At 39.5% G+C, this 16,874-nt stretch overlaps 2 protein-coding genes across 2 annotated transcripts in view; both read left to right on the top strand.

The window, feature by feature from the left end:
* LOC115014583 (reticulon-4 receptor-like 2) overlaps positions 1-4,852 on the top strand; it is a 5,185-nt gene extending 333 nt beyond the window's left edge. The window contains exons 2-4 of the mRNA XM_029441567.1: positions 1,226-1,452; positions 1,558-1,788; positions 3,027-4,852. Of these exons, the coding sequence (XP_029297427.1) occupies positions 1,226-1,452; positions 1,558-1,788; positions 3,027-3,899 (1,331 nt within the window). The 3' untranslated portion in view covers positions 3,900-4,852. The remainder of the gene's footprint in view (positions 1-1,225; positions 1,453-1,557; positions 1,789-3,026) is intronic.
* Positions 4,853-11,081: 6,229 nt separating this feature from the next.
* selenoh (selenoprotein H) lies at positions 11,082-15,907 on the top strand. The gene is made up of 5 exons (XM_029441784.1): positions 11,082-11,211; positions 11,585-11,711; positions 13,268-13,410; positions 14,414-14,533; positions 15,640-15,907. Exons 1-4 carry the CDS (start codon positions 11,196-11,198, stop codon positions 14,518-14,520), a joined length of 393 nt encoding a protein of 130 aa, XP_029297644.1. The 5' UTR covers positions 11,082-11,195; the 3' UTR covers positions 14,521-14,533; positions 15,640-15,907.
* Positions 15,908-16,874: the final 967 nt, after the last annotated feature.

The raw sequence follows: 16,874 nt of genomic DNA, 5'->3' as shown, positions 1-16,874 counted from the left end.
TGTGTTTGTAGAAAACAGCTGAATTGATAGACTTTTGTGATGCTTTTACACACTGCCATTTTGCACGTATTTTAAATTGTCTACCAAGATTTACAAAATGTTCAACACCTATTTTGAATTAAAATCATGGCCGTCAATTATGGGTTTTAGAATTTTAGAAGTGTGTAGCATATAAAGGGAGCCACAGTGTGCACCTTTTGGACATTTAGCTCAAAGATTTGTCAATAAAATATCTAGGGGACATCTAATCTAAGTGTGAATGTATGTGATATCGTCATCTATAGAAAACAATTTATAAAACGTGATCAAAGTTATTGTTTATGTTTTAGCTCTTCCATGAAGTTAACCAAAACCTCCGTATCCAATCTCTTGGTTCCCTTTTACGCATGGCAAGATACAGACATGATTTATCCCATATCGATTTAAGACGTACAAAGACTCCAGAAAGGTATTTTTATTCCACTTGAAAGCGCCATCTCCAGTTCTCCCTCAGTGTCCAGCGCAGCTAATAGTCCAACTTGTTAAGAGTTCAAGAGGTGAGCCGCTGGAAAATCTTGCGCACAACAGATGAATGGGAACATTATCATTATTTCATGCACGTACTTTTCCCGCAGTGGCCACTTTTGTGCGCCGTTATTCGAGCTGTGCCAAGAAGATGTTGCAATATTGATAAGAACCGAAACTGATCCGGGTCGGGTTGCAGGTTTTACGCGTGCACACTTCGTGGCAAACCTCTCAACGGAAACATCCTTTGGATAGCCTAATAACTAGGCAACCAGGTTAACTTAATGCATGGAGGCTTGTGAGATTCGCGTTTCTTGTCACCTAAAGTTTTTTTTCCTATTCTAAACACCTGAAATCCAGAGTTATGTAACAGTGTCCCAACTGCCATGAAGACATACAGTATGTAAAGTGATCTGGTTGATATGAATGGGTGAATGATTTCTGTAATGTAATCTGGTGAATTATATATGAACCCAAAGTTCTGGAAACCATCAACAAGTCATGGGTGAGAGCACAGCCGTGCTAAAAAGAATCACTGACGACAGCAAGGTTTGACAGACAGACAGTAAAGAAAGCCTGGTGCCAAAAGTTGAAATCAACCTCTCTTTCTTTGTCTGTCTCACTACTGCAACAATGGTCCTGTGCTGCTAACCTGACCTTCAAATGTATTCCTTTTCTCCTCATGAGAATTAATGTCCTCTGTCTCTCTGTGTCTCTGTAGGTGGACTGTGTCTGTGGCTGATTCTGTGGCTGGTGGTGGTGAAGCCGAGCGGGGTTTCAGCATGCCCAAGGCTATGCGTGTGTTACCCCACGCCGATGACAGTCAGCTGCCAGTCCCAGAACCTCACCATAGTTCCGGCTGGTGTGCCATATGACTCACAACGTGTTTTTCTGCAGAACAACCGCATCACAGAGCTGCGCGCAGACTCTTTTGGCTTTGAGACACAGGTAAAAATGATAGTGTGTATGTGTGTGTGTTTTTGCAGCTGTAGACATTCTTATAAGTCTTTTGTTTCTCCTCTCTCATCACCATTTGTTCTTCACTCTGTGCAGGTGCTTTGGTTGTATGGCAATAACATCACATGGATTGAGGCCGGTGCCTTCAGTAACCTCAGGGTGCTGGAGGAGCTGGATCTGGGTGACAACCCGCTACAGCGCCTGGAAGGTGGAGCCTTCAGGGGCTTGGAGAAGCTGCAGAGCCTTCACATGCATCGCTGCAAGCTGGCCACTCTCCCCCATGACCTCTTCCACAAACTGTACAGCCTGCAGTTCCTCTACCTGCAGGTAAAGCCAGTATGCACACACACACACACACACACACACACACACGCAAAGATGCATATATTTGATATTTCATATCATATTTCATATCATGCATGAGTATGTACATATGATTGTACATACTCTAGGTACTTGATGAGATTACACACTTGACTTGCAGAATTAATTTATGGGCACATCTATCAGTTGCCAACATGCAGGCCGAACACCCACACACACACATAGAGACACTTTTGTACTGTGCCTATTCAACAATGAAAAAACAAAATAAAAATGTCTGTTACCATCTTATTATTAATCAAGCACTGCAGATTGCTTTTAGACTGATTGCAGGTAACTAATGACAAATAATGATTGCAAAGGGAGTGCCTGCCAAATCCTCCATACACATACACAACATACAGTATATGTATAATACATAAAAGGTAGCGTACGCCCACGCATTTCCTCTCAACAGCAGTTCTAGCTTCAAGTCATATGAAAAAATATTAGGAACAAGGATAAAATATAAGAATACCAAGACACATTCACCTCTGTAAGGAAACCTACTGCCAAATTACTGAAAATGATTAAACCCACTGAAAGTGAAATATTTCACCCACACACCGGCAACAATACAGAGGAAAAACATCCTTTAGTTTACCTTAGAAGTTCCACCTGCATTTGGGTGAATACTTTCTTTTATTCAAAAAAAGTACTGGGAATAAATTATGGACAGGACAATAAAAAATAGTCAACTAAACTCAGCTTTATTTATATTTGCACTCAAACAAATTGCAGTAGAAACAGATAGCTTTGAAGAGTAACAAAACTTAAAATATTTAATAATTTACATTTTTGCCACACATCGTCAATGCTTACCATAATTGTTTGGAACAATATGAGAAGTTTTTACAAAATGTCACCTGTATTTTGTGGCAGATGACAGTTGAGATCTCAGCTGTCCTTGAATCCACCACATTAAGCTCAATCACACAATAAGTCTGTACCAAGAAATACAATCTCTCCCACATTCAATTTGGTTCATCTTGGTAGAGGTCACTTCTGACCTTCTTTCAAATTGTACGTCCCCAAAGTGTACATATATGGTAACTTCGGAAAAAGTAAGGGATTCTTTTGGCCCCATCGCAGCTGATAGTAATCACTGACAACTTTTGCCAATTTATACAACCCAACAGCCTGAATTTTCCCATGTGCGTTTCCACAGCACTAAATCTTCTTGTATTTTGACTTTTCTCCAGGAAAATCAGCTCCACTTTCTGCAGGATGACCTGTTCTCAGATCTGGTCAACCTCTCCCATCTCTTTCTGCATGGAAACCGCATCCGTGCCCTCTCTGAGAATGTGTTCAGAGGCCTGGTCAACCTGGACCGCCTCCTTCTGCATGACAACCGTGTCAGGCAGGTCAATCGTCGGGCTTTCCGTGACCTGGGCCGCCTGACCATCCTTTACCTGTTCAACAACTCCCTGGCCGAGCTGCCGGGCCAGGCCATGAAAGACACCCAAGGTATCCAGTTCCTCCGCCTCAATGGTAACCCCTGGTCCTGTGGCTGTGAGGCTCGCCCCCTCTGGGAGTGGTTCCGCAAGGCTCGCATCTCCTCCTCTGAGCTCATGTGCACCTCCCCATCCCAACGTCGCGGCCAGGACCTCAGATTCCTCCGTGAGATGGACTTCGCACTCTGCCCTCTGCCTGACCCTGGCTCTATGGCAGGAGCCACCACGACAACCTTCAGCACCAAGACCCGCTGGTGGTTCTCCAAGCACAAGCCTGCATCTTCATCCAAGGTCTCGTATCAGAAGAGCACCGAGGGGGTGAAGGCCTTCCCCTTCTCCGCCGGAAAGCCTCAGTACCTCCCCAAAAATCCTTCAGAATCCTTCTCCTCCAAGTATGAACTGTCGGACGAGGAGGTGGCACTCCCCAAGCTGGACCCAGAAGAATACTGGACCAACTATGGCAATGAAGATGCCTCCATCCGCTGCTTCGAGCTAGAGTGCCCCCCAGGCTTTGACAACCCAGCCTACCCCTCATCCTCCTCCTTACCCAGCAACCTATCCCTCCTCCACCTCCTCTCCCTCTCCATAGTCACATTCTCCTTCCATCTTCTTTTTGGCTGAACTCCTCTCTCATCCACTCCCCTTTTTCCCTTCTGATTTCTCCCCTTGCTCTTTCCAACTCTAAGAAAAACCTGAATCATGATTCCTTTCAGTAACCTCTTTGACTTCCAGGAGGTGCTACACTGACATAGGAGACAGGCGAGGCAGCACGGAGCTGTTTTATAGAGTAAAAATCAGTAGAGTTGATGTAGAGCAGGACAGGGTTTCCCTGTTGAAGTAGCTGCTGCTTATTAGTACAGGCTTAAAATATCAGGAATCAGAACATTGAAACGGATTCTGACAGTGACGGTACAAAGGCAGAAACCTACAACAACATGATGAAATGATAGAGACACAACACACACACAGCTGGTGGTGTCTTCAGATGTTTTTTGATATCACAGCTGTAAACAACGCAGGCGTTGTGATTCTTTGACAGCTATTTTCTATATCAAGCAGTGCTCACATTCCACTCACAGCTAACATTATCCCTCACAAATTTATTTTTGATATCATGAATAAAAGTCATTTTAAGTATGAGAAATATGTGGATTAACACAGATAATAAAGTCTTGGGACGAAAAAAATGATGGAAAGAATTACAAGGTGAAGTGAAAAGAAAATCAATAAAAATTGAGCAGAGGGAGATTAAGATATTCATCTTAAAGCAGAAAAAGATGACAGGATCATTAGAACTGCAGCCAAGAGCAGCTCTCCTCTCTCCTTCAGATTCAAAATCTTATGTGATCCCAGAGATGCCAGAAAACTACCACCTCCCACACTTCTACATACCCCTTATCATAACTGTAAATACATGCATCCAAAACTGCTCTGTATTTTATACTAGATTGGTTTTTACTTTTCATCTTTGCACCATTCAGTGAATGGCAGCTTGTGGTGATAGAAGAAATACTTAGATTGTATCTAAATGGAAGGCAAACAAATTAAATTTGGAAAATTACTTTTTCCCCTCATGTTTTCCAGTGTTTTCCTCTCTCAGACAAACTAAAAATGTTCTCCAGATTCTGATTTTTGTGTGTGTGTGTGATTCCGTTTTTGTTGACTGTTGTAGAATAATAACCAAAATCCTGAGAAGACCAGTTTGATTAGATTAGTCTATTCTTAAAATTAATTCCTATGTATGTACCTGTTTTTCATGAAAAAATATGGCCTTTTGTCTGTCTGCCTGTTTGTCTGGTTGACACAGAACAAAGTAAAAACAACAGCAGGGCTAAATCCTCCACAGCCCTTTGTGTTTTTGAGGCTTCAGGTCTCTGTCGTCTCCCTGGCTGTCAGTGTATGTATGGGGGCATGTATAATTATATTTTCAAATGTTGAAAAAGTCCTTTATTCACCGATAAACCTACTAAGATCTTTAGAAAATGTATAGTTTCAGAAATGCATGAGAATCTGTGCCGTTTTTTTCTGAACACATTTGCTACTTGTATTGTATGGTACTACAGACCATAAACAGACAACAAGGACAATCAAGCTGTCATTCATAAAATCATCTCTCCCATATTAAAGCTGTACTTTATAAGAGAACCTTTCTGACTCCAGTGTGTGTTTTTGGATAATGAGATGGGTATTCAGCAATCTGTTCAACACAATGCCAATCCAACCTGCTTGTGATTCGCATTATTCACGGGGGTCACAAGTTCCTTGTCAACCCTGAGTCCATGCCAATCAACCTGAACCATGACTGAGTTTCTGCAAAGAACACAAAGGGACAGTGAGATGATGTTAGATTCTGTATTTCTCAATGGGAAAAACTTCTAAGGAAAGTGTTTTTCTTTATTAAAAAATAAAGAAACAATCAAACAGAAGTCTCTGGAGGTTTCATTGTTGTCTTTGTTCTCTAAACATGCCACAAAGGAATACAAAAAATGTGCAAACGGTAGTGAGCTTGCACATAAGCACAAACACAATGTATATAGTTGATTATAGGTAGTAGAAACCTTGACTTAGTAATGATAGTCTAGCATTGGAACATTTCATTTGCCTAGTCTTAAATCAACAGCCTACTGAACAGAACTTTTACACAGGCAATATTTTACACTTTTGCACTAAAAGCTCAGTAAAACTAAAAGAATCATGAATGTCGAATGCAATTAAATCAAAAGTCTGGACTTTGTTTCATAAGGGAGTCACGTCATAGTGCTCCTGTCAAACCTCTTAGAAAAGGGAGGTGGTATTTGTAGTGTTTGGTGTGTGTGTGTGTGTGTGTGTGTGTGTGTGTGCGTGTGCGTGTGCGTGTGCGTGTGCATGTACGCGTCTGTGTGTGTGCATGTGTTTGCAAGTATGCGAAGTGTAAGAAATCCAGCCTGACAGTGTGAGTGTGTTTTGTAAAGGTCATCAAGTCTCAAGTTCTCTCTACGCCCCAATCACTTTTCTCACCATGTGCAGGAGGCAGCTATATTGGGGCATATTATACAAAAAGATGGATGAATAAGCTGTTGAGATGTGTGTATGTGTGTGTGTAGGTTCAGGGTGTGTGTGCGGGTATGATTCAGAGAAGGGGCTGAATGGGGAAAACGCCAGGATGAAAATGTGACGATGAGTCCCGGAATCAGCACACCCCCTCAACAGATAAGCTCTCACCATGATAATGACAGTGATGCATGCACTCATGCGTTGCACATATACTTACATGTGCAAATACACACTAACAGACTCACACACAAGTCCTAAAGTTCATAAAGAAGTTTGGTTGAGCGGCTCCTCTAATTGTTTTTATCTTCCATTTTACAAGTTATTCATCACTTTCACACCTCACTTTCCTTCTTTCTCTTCTCAGCTTTATTTTTCTACCCTCTGTGACAAGCGCTTCCTCACTCAGTATAGTCATAGTTCACAGCAGAACAATCCTCAAACCCACATACATTATTGTCCTGAACATCATCTTTCTTTAAGAACTTTTCATTTCCTTAAATTTAACATGCACATTTTGATCATAAAGGAGGATTAATTCTGAGGGTGCACTGCACTGAAACGACATACTGGGTGTATCACTGTTGTTAATAAAACAATTCATGGAAATGTTGTGAACTACTGTCAGAGGTTGGGTTGGGTTTGTTGGGTTATTGTCCTATGATTGGCTGCAGAAGCAACAATGTTTACAAATCTGTCTGGTCTTCCATCTAGCAATAAAATCTGCTATTTGCTTTAGATCTCCCAGTTAAAAAGAGTCTACAAACATACTCGCGGCTTTGTTAGGTACATTGATGCTTTGAGCTCAATGCTAACATCAGCATGCAAACATGTTCACAATGACAATCCTCACAGGATAATGAACCTTACATCTAGAGGTTTGTATTGTCTGTGTTCCTGTTGATACAAACAAGGTACTGTGCAATATTCGTAAGTGCAATTGCGCTTGATGTTGCAACCACAACAATTTGCAGCTATAATATCTCCAGTAAACATTTAGGTTACAATAGCAACACCATTGTCTGACCTTATGGAACATACAGGAGGCAAAATATACCTAATTTCCACCAAGAGATGAGAGATGAGATTCTTTCTCAACTACCTTTGTCCCCAACATGCTTCTACTACTATTCCCAGTCATCTCTATTTTAATCCCAAAGTGTTGACAAGTGTACACTTGCTCCCTGGTGCTTGGCAACCAGTATTATAATGTTAGGCAATCCAAGTGCAGAGTTTTTTTTTTAACTTCATGGTGTCCATGCTTTAAAAGAATAATCATATTTCCTAAAACGTCCAACTTCTGCTTTATGGATTTAATAAAAGGAGCATGCATTCTGGTAACCAATACTTCAAACAGCCGTAGGTTTCGATTTTTCAGAGACATTATTTGTGATTGGAAACAAGTTACATATCACTGCTAAAATTGCCAACGGACAATATTGTTCAAACTTTTTATGATCAGTTACATGCAGATCAAATATTTTGCATTATGACCAATGGCATGGTAAAACTAATTGTAAAACAGCTTTGCAGGCAGCTTTGAAGTTACATTATGTAAAAGGACTTTAACTATGGGTCATAATTTCACAGAAAAGTGCAGATGGCAGTAATGGATGACTGTGACTTCCTGGCATGGTTAACCACCTCGAGAAGTGCACATCAAAAACTTGAATCGTGACCAACGTGCTTAGTCTTCATATAGTTCCAAGGTGCTGCACAAGTGTAGGCGTTTGCCCTTTATGCCTGAAAGCAGCTGTCTGGGTGGTCATGGGACATATTTACTGTTTTTCTGGTGCAGGAACACAACCAGGCCATTAGCAGCGAGAATTTCTCTGAAGTCGTCAGACTTTGATGATGTGCGCTTATCACACACTGTGCCCACTCTTTCTCCCCCAATTCTCTATCCTGTTTTTCTTGCCTCTGCCTTTCTTCATATATTTTGTGTGTTTGCCTTTCAGAAGCTATCATTCAGTCTTTGTCTGAAACCCTATCACTCCAGCTAACTCTCCCCTCTCTCTGTCTGTCACACAGTCTCCCCCACATACTTGTCTTGGCCAAGCATTTGTGTTGGCATGAGTGAGTTGGCGTGTCATTGGTGTGTTCGCTGACGTTCACCGTCACACTTGTTCTTGTTTGAAAAAGGATGAACCAAGACTCACACCCTGACGTAAGAGGGCCCAGGAAGGAAACCAAGAGGCTGCGAGAGACTTTCAGGAGGAGGAAATGGAGTGTTTACAAACACAATTGTCTTTTCTTGACATCATTGAAGATAATGAGTTCATAACTACACTGTAACAATGCAATGCTGCAGTCAACATGACATCCATCCAGCACGTGGAAATATGAGCTTCCGGGGCAGCAAGTCTCGCCTCCTGATAACTCATCAAACGGAAGAAGAAGCAAAAAAAGCAAAAAAAGAGAGATGGCATGATGGCATCACAACATAAATCTGAGGGGCCATGAAATAATTAGTGAGAGGAAAGAAGAGAAAAAAAACAAGTTCTGGAACAAAAATGAGTCTTTATGTGTTGGACCTTTCCCTAATCTTTGTTTTTTGTCAAATACTGGATAATTTCAATTTGTTTTAAATGAAATTATGTGAGAAATTTAGAGGGGAAATGTCGCTTTGGTTAAACTACTAACAACCCATCGACCCCAACTAGATTCTTTTTTTAGGGGTCACAAGCTAAAAAAGAGAATCACTGGTTTAACCTCAATCAATGCATTGCATTTTCTAACTTGTTTCAAAAGACAGACATGGTGGAAACTTGCTGTTTCTTTTAATACAAGATGTGAGCAACATCACGCATTGTCTTTGTACAAAGGAACAGGGACCGCACACTGTAAGAGAAGGCCTGCATGTGTAAACTGACTCTTCACACTGAGGGAAATGTACTGCAAAGCAAATCTGAATGTAACGTGTGTCAGTGTGACCAAACAGTTTTGACAGATTGAATTTAAGTCCTTAACAGATTTAGAACCATTGAAAGAGGAAGAACACCAGGATTATCAAACAATTAAACATGAGAATATATTCTATCTTTACCAGATGGAGAGTCCTGAATAATCCGGAAATAAACCAACAAACAAAAAAAGACCAGAATGTATGAATGAAATATCTGCCTTCTGTTGTTGCTTCTCTGCTTGCTTATGTGTACGTACAGGAATATCTGCTTGCACGCATGAGTGTTTGGGAGCTTGTATGTGTGCACTTGATCCAAGGACTACACATTGTGCAGTGTGAAGGCAACCAGGAGCTCTGTGCATCGGCTCTTGAGTCATTTAGAAGTAAAAGAGGAAAGCAGGGTGAAGACAGGGTGAAGACAGGGTACATCTGTCAGACAGTCTGTCCTGTCCTCTGATGCTTTACGCACATGGCTAAAAATACACTGCAACAGACTGCACAGATTGGGATCCAAAGACACAGAAGAGATTTGATGCGTCTTTGTGTCTGGTCTGTTTCAGAGAGAGTGACATGCTAAGTGAAAGATTTAATCATATGGCAAAGACAGCAAGAGTAAAAGTGACTGCATGGCCAAGATGATGTGTGGGTCTTGAGTTTGTTGTGAACAAAAGAACAGTAATTATATGACAGCTTGTGAGTCATCACACTGCCTCACTCTGGGATGTTGTATAGCCCTTGTTTTTTTTGGCACAGACGCAGCTTGTGACGTCCTTTAGACAATTTGTTTGAGTGCCCAAAAATGTGATTGCCGCATCCACTGGTAAAGATACGATGATTCCAGTAACACCATATTTGCTCTTGACTTTTGAGTCCTCTAACACATCCGTCTGTCGCTCTGCAGGATTTTCTCTCACTTTCTCCTTGTTTGTCTTTCTACCGTCTCTCACAAATCTGCAATTGTGAAACTGTGCAAACAATTAGAAAACATTGGAGCACACCCCTTTGCTGTTTGTAGAAAGAGGGAATTTATCTGAAAGTGTATCTAGGATTTAGCTGGTTTCTTTACAATGTAAACTATTTACCCAATATATGCAGCACTTTATGTTATTGTCAAATCAATGTTGACACAATTGCTGGAAACAAAAGGAAAGCTAGAAACAAGTCCATTGGTGTCTATCTCAAGCTGTTATATCACCCGGCACCTCAACTTGTTCAAAAGTAGCTACATCCCCTTTGAATTATATCAGGTCATTAAATGGCCCGTTACACAGGACTTTCACCCAGGAGAAAGGAGTTCATGTCCCATGTGAAACCAAAATGTTTACGTTGAATTATTTCAACTGATGTAGTCTAAGTAAGCAAAGTTAAGTAATATCTAACATAACCGAAAGTGAAACCTAGCAAACTGCAACCCTTTCATACCATTGGATATGCACCTTCTGGCCTTCTTCTGGGTGCAGTTTGCCCCTTTTGAAGCATAAGATTGTTAGTGAAAACAACTGATAACAGCCATTTAATGGCCTGATAACATTCTATTTTTAATTATTATTAGTTATTAATAAACTATACTAGGTTAATACAGGGTACAGTATGACCATAAAACTGAGCAAAACTGGAAATCCAAGGAAGATGGATTGATGACTTCTGCATCATTTAATAAATAGAATTTTAAAAAGACCTTATGATCAACTAACATGCAAACTACTTTGTTTCTTGTCTAGATGCTAACCCTAAATTTGGGAAACTCTTGTACGATTTGTAAGATATGCAATGTTTCTTCATTTATTTTGTGTTGTTTCTTCATTGTGCACATTCTTTAAAAAACGTTTTCCTGCATAATCTCTGGTCTTTACACTCCAGTCCGATCAGAAGCAGTAATGCAACTCTAGGCTGGTTTGCCAACCGCCAATTAACATTAAAGAAGAAGACTTTTGGCGCCGTCCACATCCGGTCCACATGCGCGCGAAAGTTTTGTAACAGCAATGGCGTCTAAAGCAGGTGGGTGTGTGTTGCGTACTGTGAAAAAATACAGCTTTGTAATTTAGAAAAGTGACAATGATGTGCTGTGTCTTGTTTCCAGTTGATAAACATGTACAGTGTGTTACAACACTTGTTACAGCGGTTGTCATGTTTTAGTTTGACTTCCTGTTGTAGTAAGCTTCATGGCTAACGGGAGCAAAATATCCACAATGAGGTGTTTTAATAATAAATAACTACAAAAAACAAGCCAGTTTCTGATTGTAGTCACCGAAGTGTTTAATTGTTCAACGTTATGACTCGCTCCCTTATGTAACGTTATCCTCTACAACATTTCATTTACTGAAAGCGTAAACAGTATTATCAAAACAAACGTAACACCACGTGTGTTTAGGTCGTCGGGGGACGAAGCGCAAAGTGGAGGTTGAGCCAGAGGAGGAGCAACCATCCGTGGAGGAGGAGAAAGACGGAGGAGAGGGGGAGGAAGGCCCTGCAGGCCAAAGGGTGGTCATTGAACACTGGTGAGTAATTTACCTAGTAATATATTGTAGCCTGTAGTGGAATCATACCTGTCAATCCTCCCGTGTTTACCGGGATTATCCCGTATTTTTCCTTCTATCCCGTTTTCCTCCCGTTTAAATATTTTCCCGTAATTATCCCGTATTTTTAACCTTTCAAAAAAAAAAAAAAAGGCCTAATTGAAAAAAGTGTACAGTGGCCTCCGGTAGAGCAGATGGCAGTATTATGTTTAACTTTAGTTGAAACGTATAAGCCAGTAAACACACTGAAGAAGAAAACAGGAACAATAACACAGAAGAAGAAGACGAAAACATATGGATGAGAGTCACAGTGAACGGGAGATAGATGGAGACGCAGTTGTACCTGCCAAAAAAGTTTAAACTATGCAAGTAACTAGCCAAATGAGAGGAGACCTTCCCTAATTTTCTGACCTAATAAAAAGCAGAGTCGGGCAAACTCGTGCTTTTTGTAAAGTGTGCCATTCAGATTTTAGCTTTGCACACGGACGATGTTTGTCAGCATGAAAAATCGTCCAAGCACAAGCACGCCCAAGAGGCACAAACATACACTGTCAATGACTTTATGTGTGACAAGAACTGTGTCGGAGACAAACCAAGTGACCAAAGCTGAGGGAAAGATGTTGATGCTTTGCACCAAAAATAATGTAGCCTTCAGCTTCTGCGATGATTTCAGTCGCAGTGTAGCGGACATGTTTCCCGACTCTGCCATCGCAAGGAAGTCCTCGTGGGGGGAAACGAAAGCCACACAACTCATCAATCATCAAATAAATTGATGATATTAACTAATAAATAAAATACATAAATGGTATAAACATGTCTGTCGGCTACAAGTAATACATACTTTACTTAAACATGTATTTCCTGAATGTATATAGCCTACCCGTCCCTTATGTGTTTACATTTACATTATGGGCTGGGGGGCTGAGAGCTGTTAAAAAATATGGGCGGTATATGTATTTAAACCCCCTCTTGGATCAGCTGGAAAATGCATCTCCACAAAATTAAAAACAGGGCTCTCATTTTAAGCTCATCAAAAGTTGATATGATTAGCCATCCCATCTATTGAAGGGGTAAAATGTGGAGGTACTTGAGTCAATCTGACAGAACTGTCTGACAAAAAGGCTCGGAACCAATATATTGTATTTTATGTATATGTATATATATGTGTGTGTGTGTGTATATATATATATATATATATATGTATATGTATATGTATTTTATTTATATATATATTTATATATTTATTTATATATATATATATAAAATACATTAATTTAAAAAAGCAGCAGCTTTCAATAATGAAAGTGCTCCTGCTTCTTCTTCTTCTTCTTCTGCCTGTAATTATTAACGAAGATGATAGTTCCCCCTAAACTGATGTTAAATTTGAGTATAAAATGGTACTACTCAAATAAAGTGCCTCAAAGTTATACTAAACGACAGTACTTGGTTACTTTATCATATTCAGTCATGCTCCTCATTGATTAATATAGTAGACGGCACAGATGTCCACCTGATTGTGGATCTGTTCTTCCTGGCAGTAAGAGCTGACGAGTGTACGGGCGTAATGCTGAGGAGGTGAAATCTGCCCTCCTGGCTGCCCACCCTGACCTGACTGTGGTCTTCAACCCTGAGAAACCCCGCAGGAACAGCTTCGAGATCAATCTGCTAGATGGAGGCAAAGGTGAGGAAGACGAAAAGGGGAATTCCCAGAAAAACTCATTTGATGTTCCCAAGTGTCATTATCTCAGTTTTTGGACTGTTACTAATTTGTAGGGGCTATTAAAGGTTCAGTTCACCGCAAAAACAGTATTTTTCTAATCACTTCTTGTCATGCACCTAGTCTGGTTTTATTTGCTGCTGATATAAGATATCCATCTCAGGGATGGTAACTAGTAGTGGTGAATGGAAGTTAATTTGCTGTTCATAACAATAAAAATATCACCAATGCATTAAAGGTTTTAGACTCAGTTTGGACAATCATCGTAGTTTTTTTTATCTTCACATTAAAACAGTTCCCATTGAAAGCAGTTTAAAGCAGGGCCTGATGATCCTCCCGGGTAAACTGTTTGTGGAAAGACGAATAAGGACATGGAGTGTTTTAGCAAGTGTATATACAGGCATGTGATGTGAATGCAAACTTTAGAAATAACCAGAATTAAGTCGAACACATTTGTTCCAACCATTCATTAAAGCTACACTACAAAATTTCATTTAATGAAGTTTATTAGGTTTCACGCCAGCTCAGCTCTAAATGTGAAGTGTTAACTAAGGAAACAAAGTTAAAATCTCACCAAATCTTATGTATATTGTGCCTCATTAAACCCTGCTCGAACAGACGACAGGATGGTGTGTTTACCAGCATTGCTGAAAAGCTACCAGAGAGAATAGGATTTCCACAAAGAGTAAGACACGTGCTAACAAGCGATACCCCCTTATCTAATTGGGCATAATGTGTTCCTCGTGTTTATTACGTTAATATGTATGATTACTTGACTCCAAAGTTAAGAGGTTGGTACACCAGTTCCTCTTCACTTTTTGAACACTTAGTTTTTGTATATCGGAGTCAACGTCTTGAGAGCATTTGATTTTTATTGCTATGGCTTTTGTAACACTTTAATAGTATTGCTTATCTTCTATTTTGTTCCTACAAATGACACTGTATTCTCATGTCTCCTTAATTAAAGAAACATCTCTGTGGACTGGAATAAAGAAGGGTCCTCCTCGTAAACTGAAGTTTCCTCAACCTGATGTTGTAGTTGCGGCTCTACAGGAGGCTCTGAAGGCCGAGTAGATGCCCAGTGAAGGTTTGTCATGTCAAAGCAATCATGTCAGAATTATTATTTTTTTGACTCCTTAAATATTGAGATTTCCTACTTTTCTCAATGTTGTTATATTAAACTGAATATATTTGTTGTTTGAACTGACAAAACAAGACATTTAAAGATTTAATCACCTTGGACATGTTTCACTATTTTCTGACATTTTATAGACCAAACGATTAATCTAGTCATCAAGAAAATAATCGGCAGATTAAATGATAATGAAAGTAATAGTTAGTTGCGTCCTTAAATCAGGGTAAAATGAAACCTGAGAACTCTGTATTTTGTATTGGAGATAAAAGGAGTTCAATTAAAAATGGTTCTGCTTTTAAATTAAGTTTTGCATGAGTGAACCAAACATGTATTAAACATCTATACATGCAGGTTGTTACTTTCGTTGTTTCAGTACAATTTTAAAATGAGATGCATTACAAGGGAAGTTTAATGTCACTAGTTATTCCTGAATGCCTGGTTTGTAGGCAAGAATTAACTTAGGTTTTAGGTGTGTTTGATCAATGTTATACCTTTTTTTTATACCATGAATTTAGTTGGACTCAAAACACATTTACTCATTGCTTATTAATAGTTGTTTTTACCAGCATCTCCTAAGATACTTTTTAAGCAGTTAATGCTGTTACATTTTTGTTTGGATTCCCTTGTGTTTATTTCCACTTGTTTCCCCCAGAGCGATGTGTCATTGCCTCAACTTGTATTTCCTTTCATTTCTTAACATTTTGTGAGTCACTGACCGAGGGGGAGACGTTAACTGCTTGTTAGTCAAGCTTATGTCACAACCTCCAGGCGTCAGCGTTAGCTACTTCTTTCTTTCAGTGGCAGTGGACTCCGTTTTTATCAAATTAAATGAAATTCAGCCCATAGTTTGCTTGCATAGTTGAATGCTTCTGCACATCAGATTTGAATAAACCACATACAATCAGATTTACTCAATTATTTCAAAACAACTTTACCCACGTATAAGTGTCCATACGGCTGCTGGTTTAGCCTTATAGGTAACTTAGGGGTGTGGTACACAACAATGGTGTGTTAGGAATTTCAGAGTTTAACAAATTAAATTCTTGTTATACATACAGTCAAGCGTTCAGGAGATTTGGCCCGTGGAAGAAGAATGATGAGGAGTGACAAATGGGATGTTCTCAGTCCCTCCTCTGATGATCCAGGCTCCATCAGCTCACATCTTCTGGACACATGGTGACACCTAGTGGAGCGTCTCTGAGCCAATACATCTCTCAGATCCACAGTCCTGCTGTTTTGACTGTTTCCTTTTGTTATTTCTCAACGGTTTAATGTGCTTTTAAATCTGTTTTTTCGGTAAATAAAGTGTTTCTTGTTTTATGATTATTGAGTGGTTGTATATTTGTATTTTTTTTTACTCGAGCCAAGCAATTTGTATGTGGGAAGGTTTTTATCTCGCAACAACGTCCCAAAGATAATTTATGTAACAATGTGAAGGTGTCACTTTGGGCTCTGGGTAATTGTGACGGCATTTCTTTTTGCAAACCAAATAATCAATTAACGGAGAAAATAATCATTGGTTAATTTTTAAAAATTAGCTCCACCTCAACCAACTACAACAAAAATACATAAATAAAATCCTGCTTTTATATTAAGGCATGAGTAATAATCTAATTATAATAGTCTTGAGACATTTTTCTGCATTGAGTAATTTTACTTTTAATACTTTTGTAAGTACATTTTCCTGATTATACTTTCATACTTTTACTTAACATTTTCAATGTATGACTTTGTAGTACTTGTACAGTATGGTATTAGTATTATAGGTAAATGGTCTGAATACTTAATCCACCACTGGTACTGGGTGGGATTAATACAGCCATGAATGTATTCTGTTAACTCAATTAAAACATCTAATATATACAGTACTGTGCAAAAGTGTTGTAAACTAAGAAAGCTTTCAAAAAATATTTTTTTAATATTTTACCAATTTACAAAATGATAAGTGAGCGAACAAAGGACAAATCTAAATCAAATCAATATTTGGGTTTACTACCCTTTGCTTTCAAACCAGCATCAATTCGTATAGGTACACTTGCACAAAGTCAGGGATACGTTGAGGGTCGTAGACAACAGGCAACAGTGAAGCATGGGGAAGGTTCCTTGCGAGTTTGGGGCTGCATTTCTGCAAATGGAGTTGGAGATTTGGTCAGGATTACTGGTGTTCATTTACTGCACTTTGTTAATTGATGAAAATAAACTATTAACACTTCCATTTTTGAGAGCATTCTTAGTTTACAGCATTTTTTCACACCTGCCTAAAACTTTTGCACAGTAGGCCTGTATATCAACA

The sequence above is a fragment of the Cottoperca gobio genome, chromosome 10 (assembly GCF_900634415.1).
Source record: "Cottoperca gobio chromosome 10, fCotGob3.1, whole genome shotgun sequence".
Lineage (NCBI taxonomy): Eukaryota > Metazoa > Chordata > Actinopteri > Perciformes > Bovichtidae > Cottoperca > Cottoperca gobio.
Note: the sequence above shows the minus strand (reverse complement) of the source record. Positions and strands in the feature narration are given on the sequence as shown.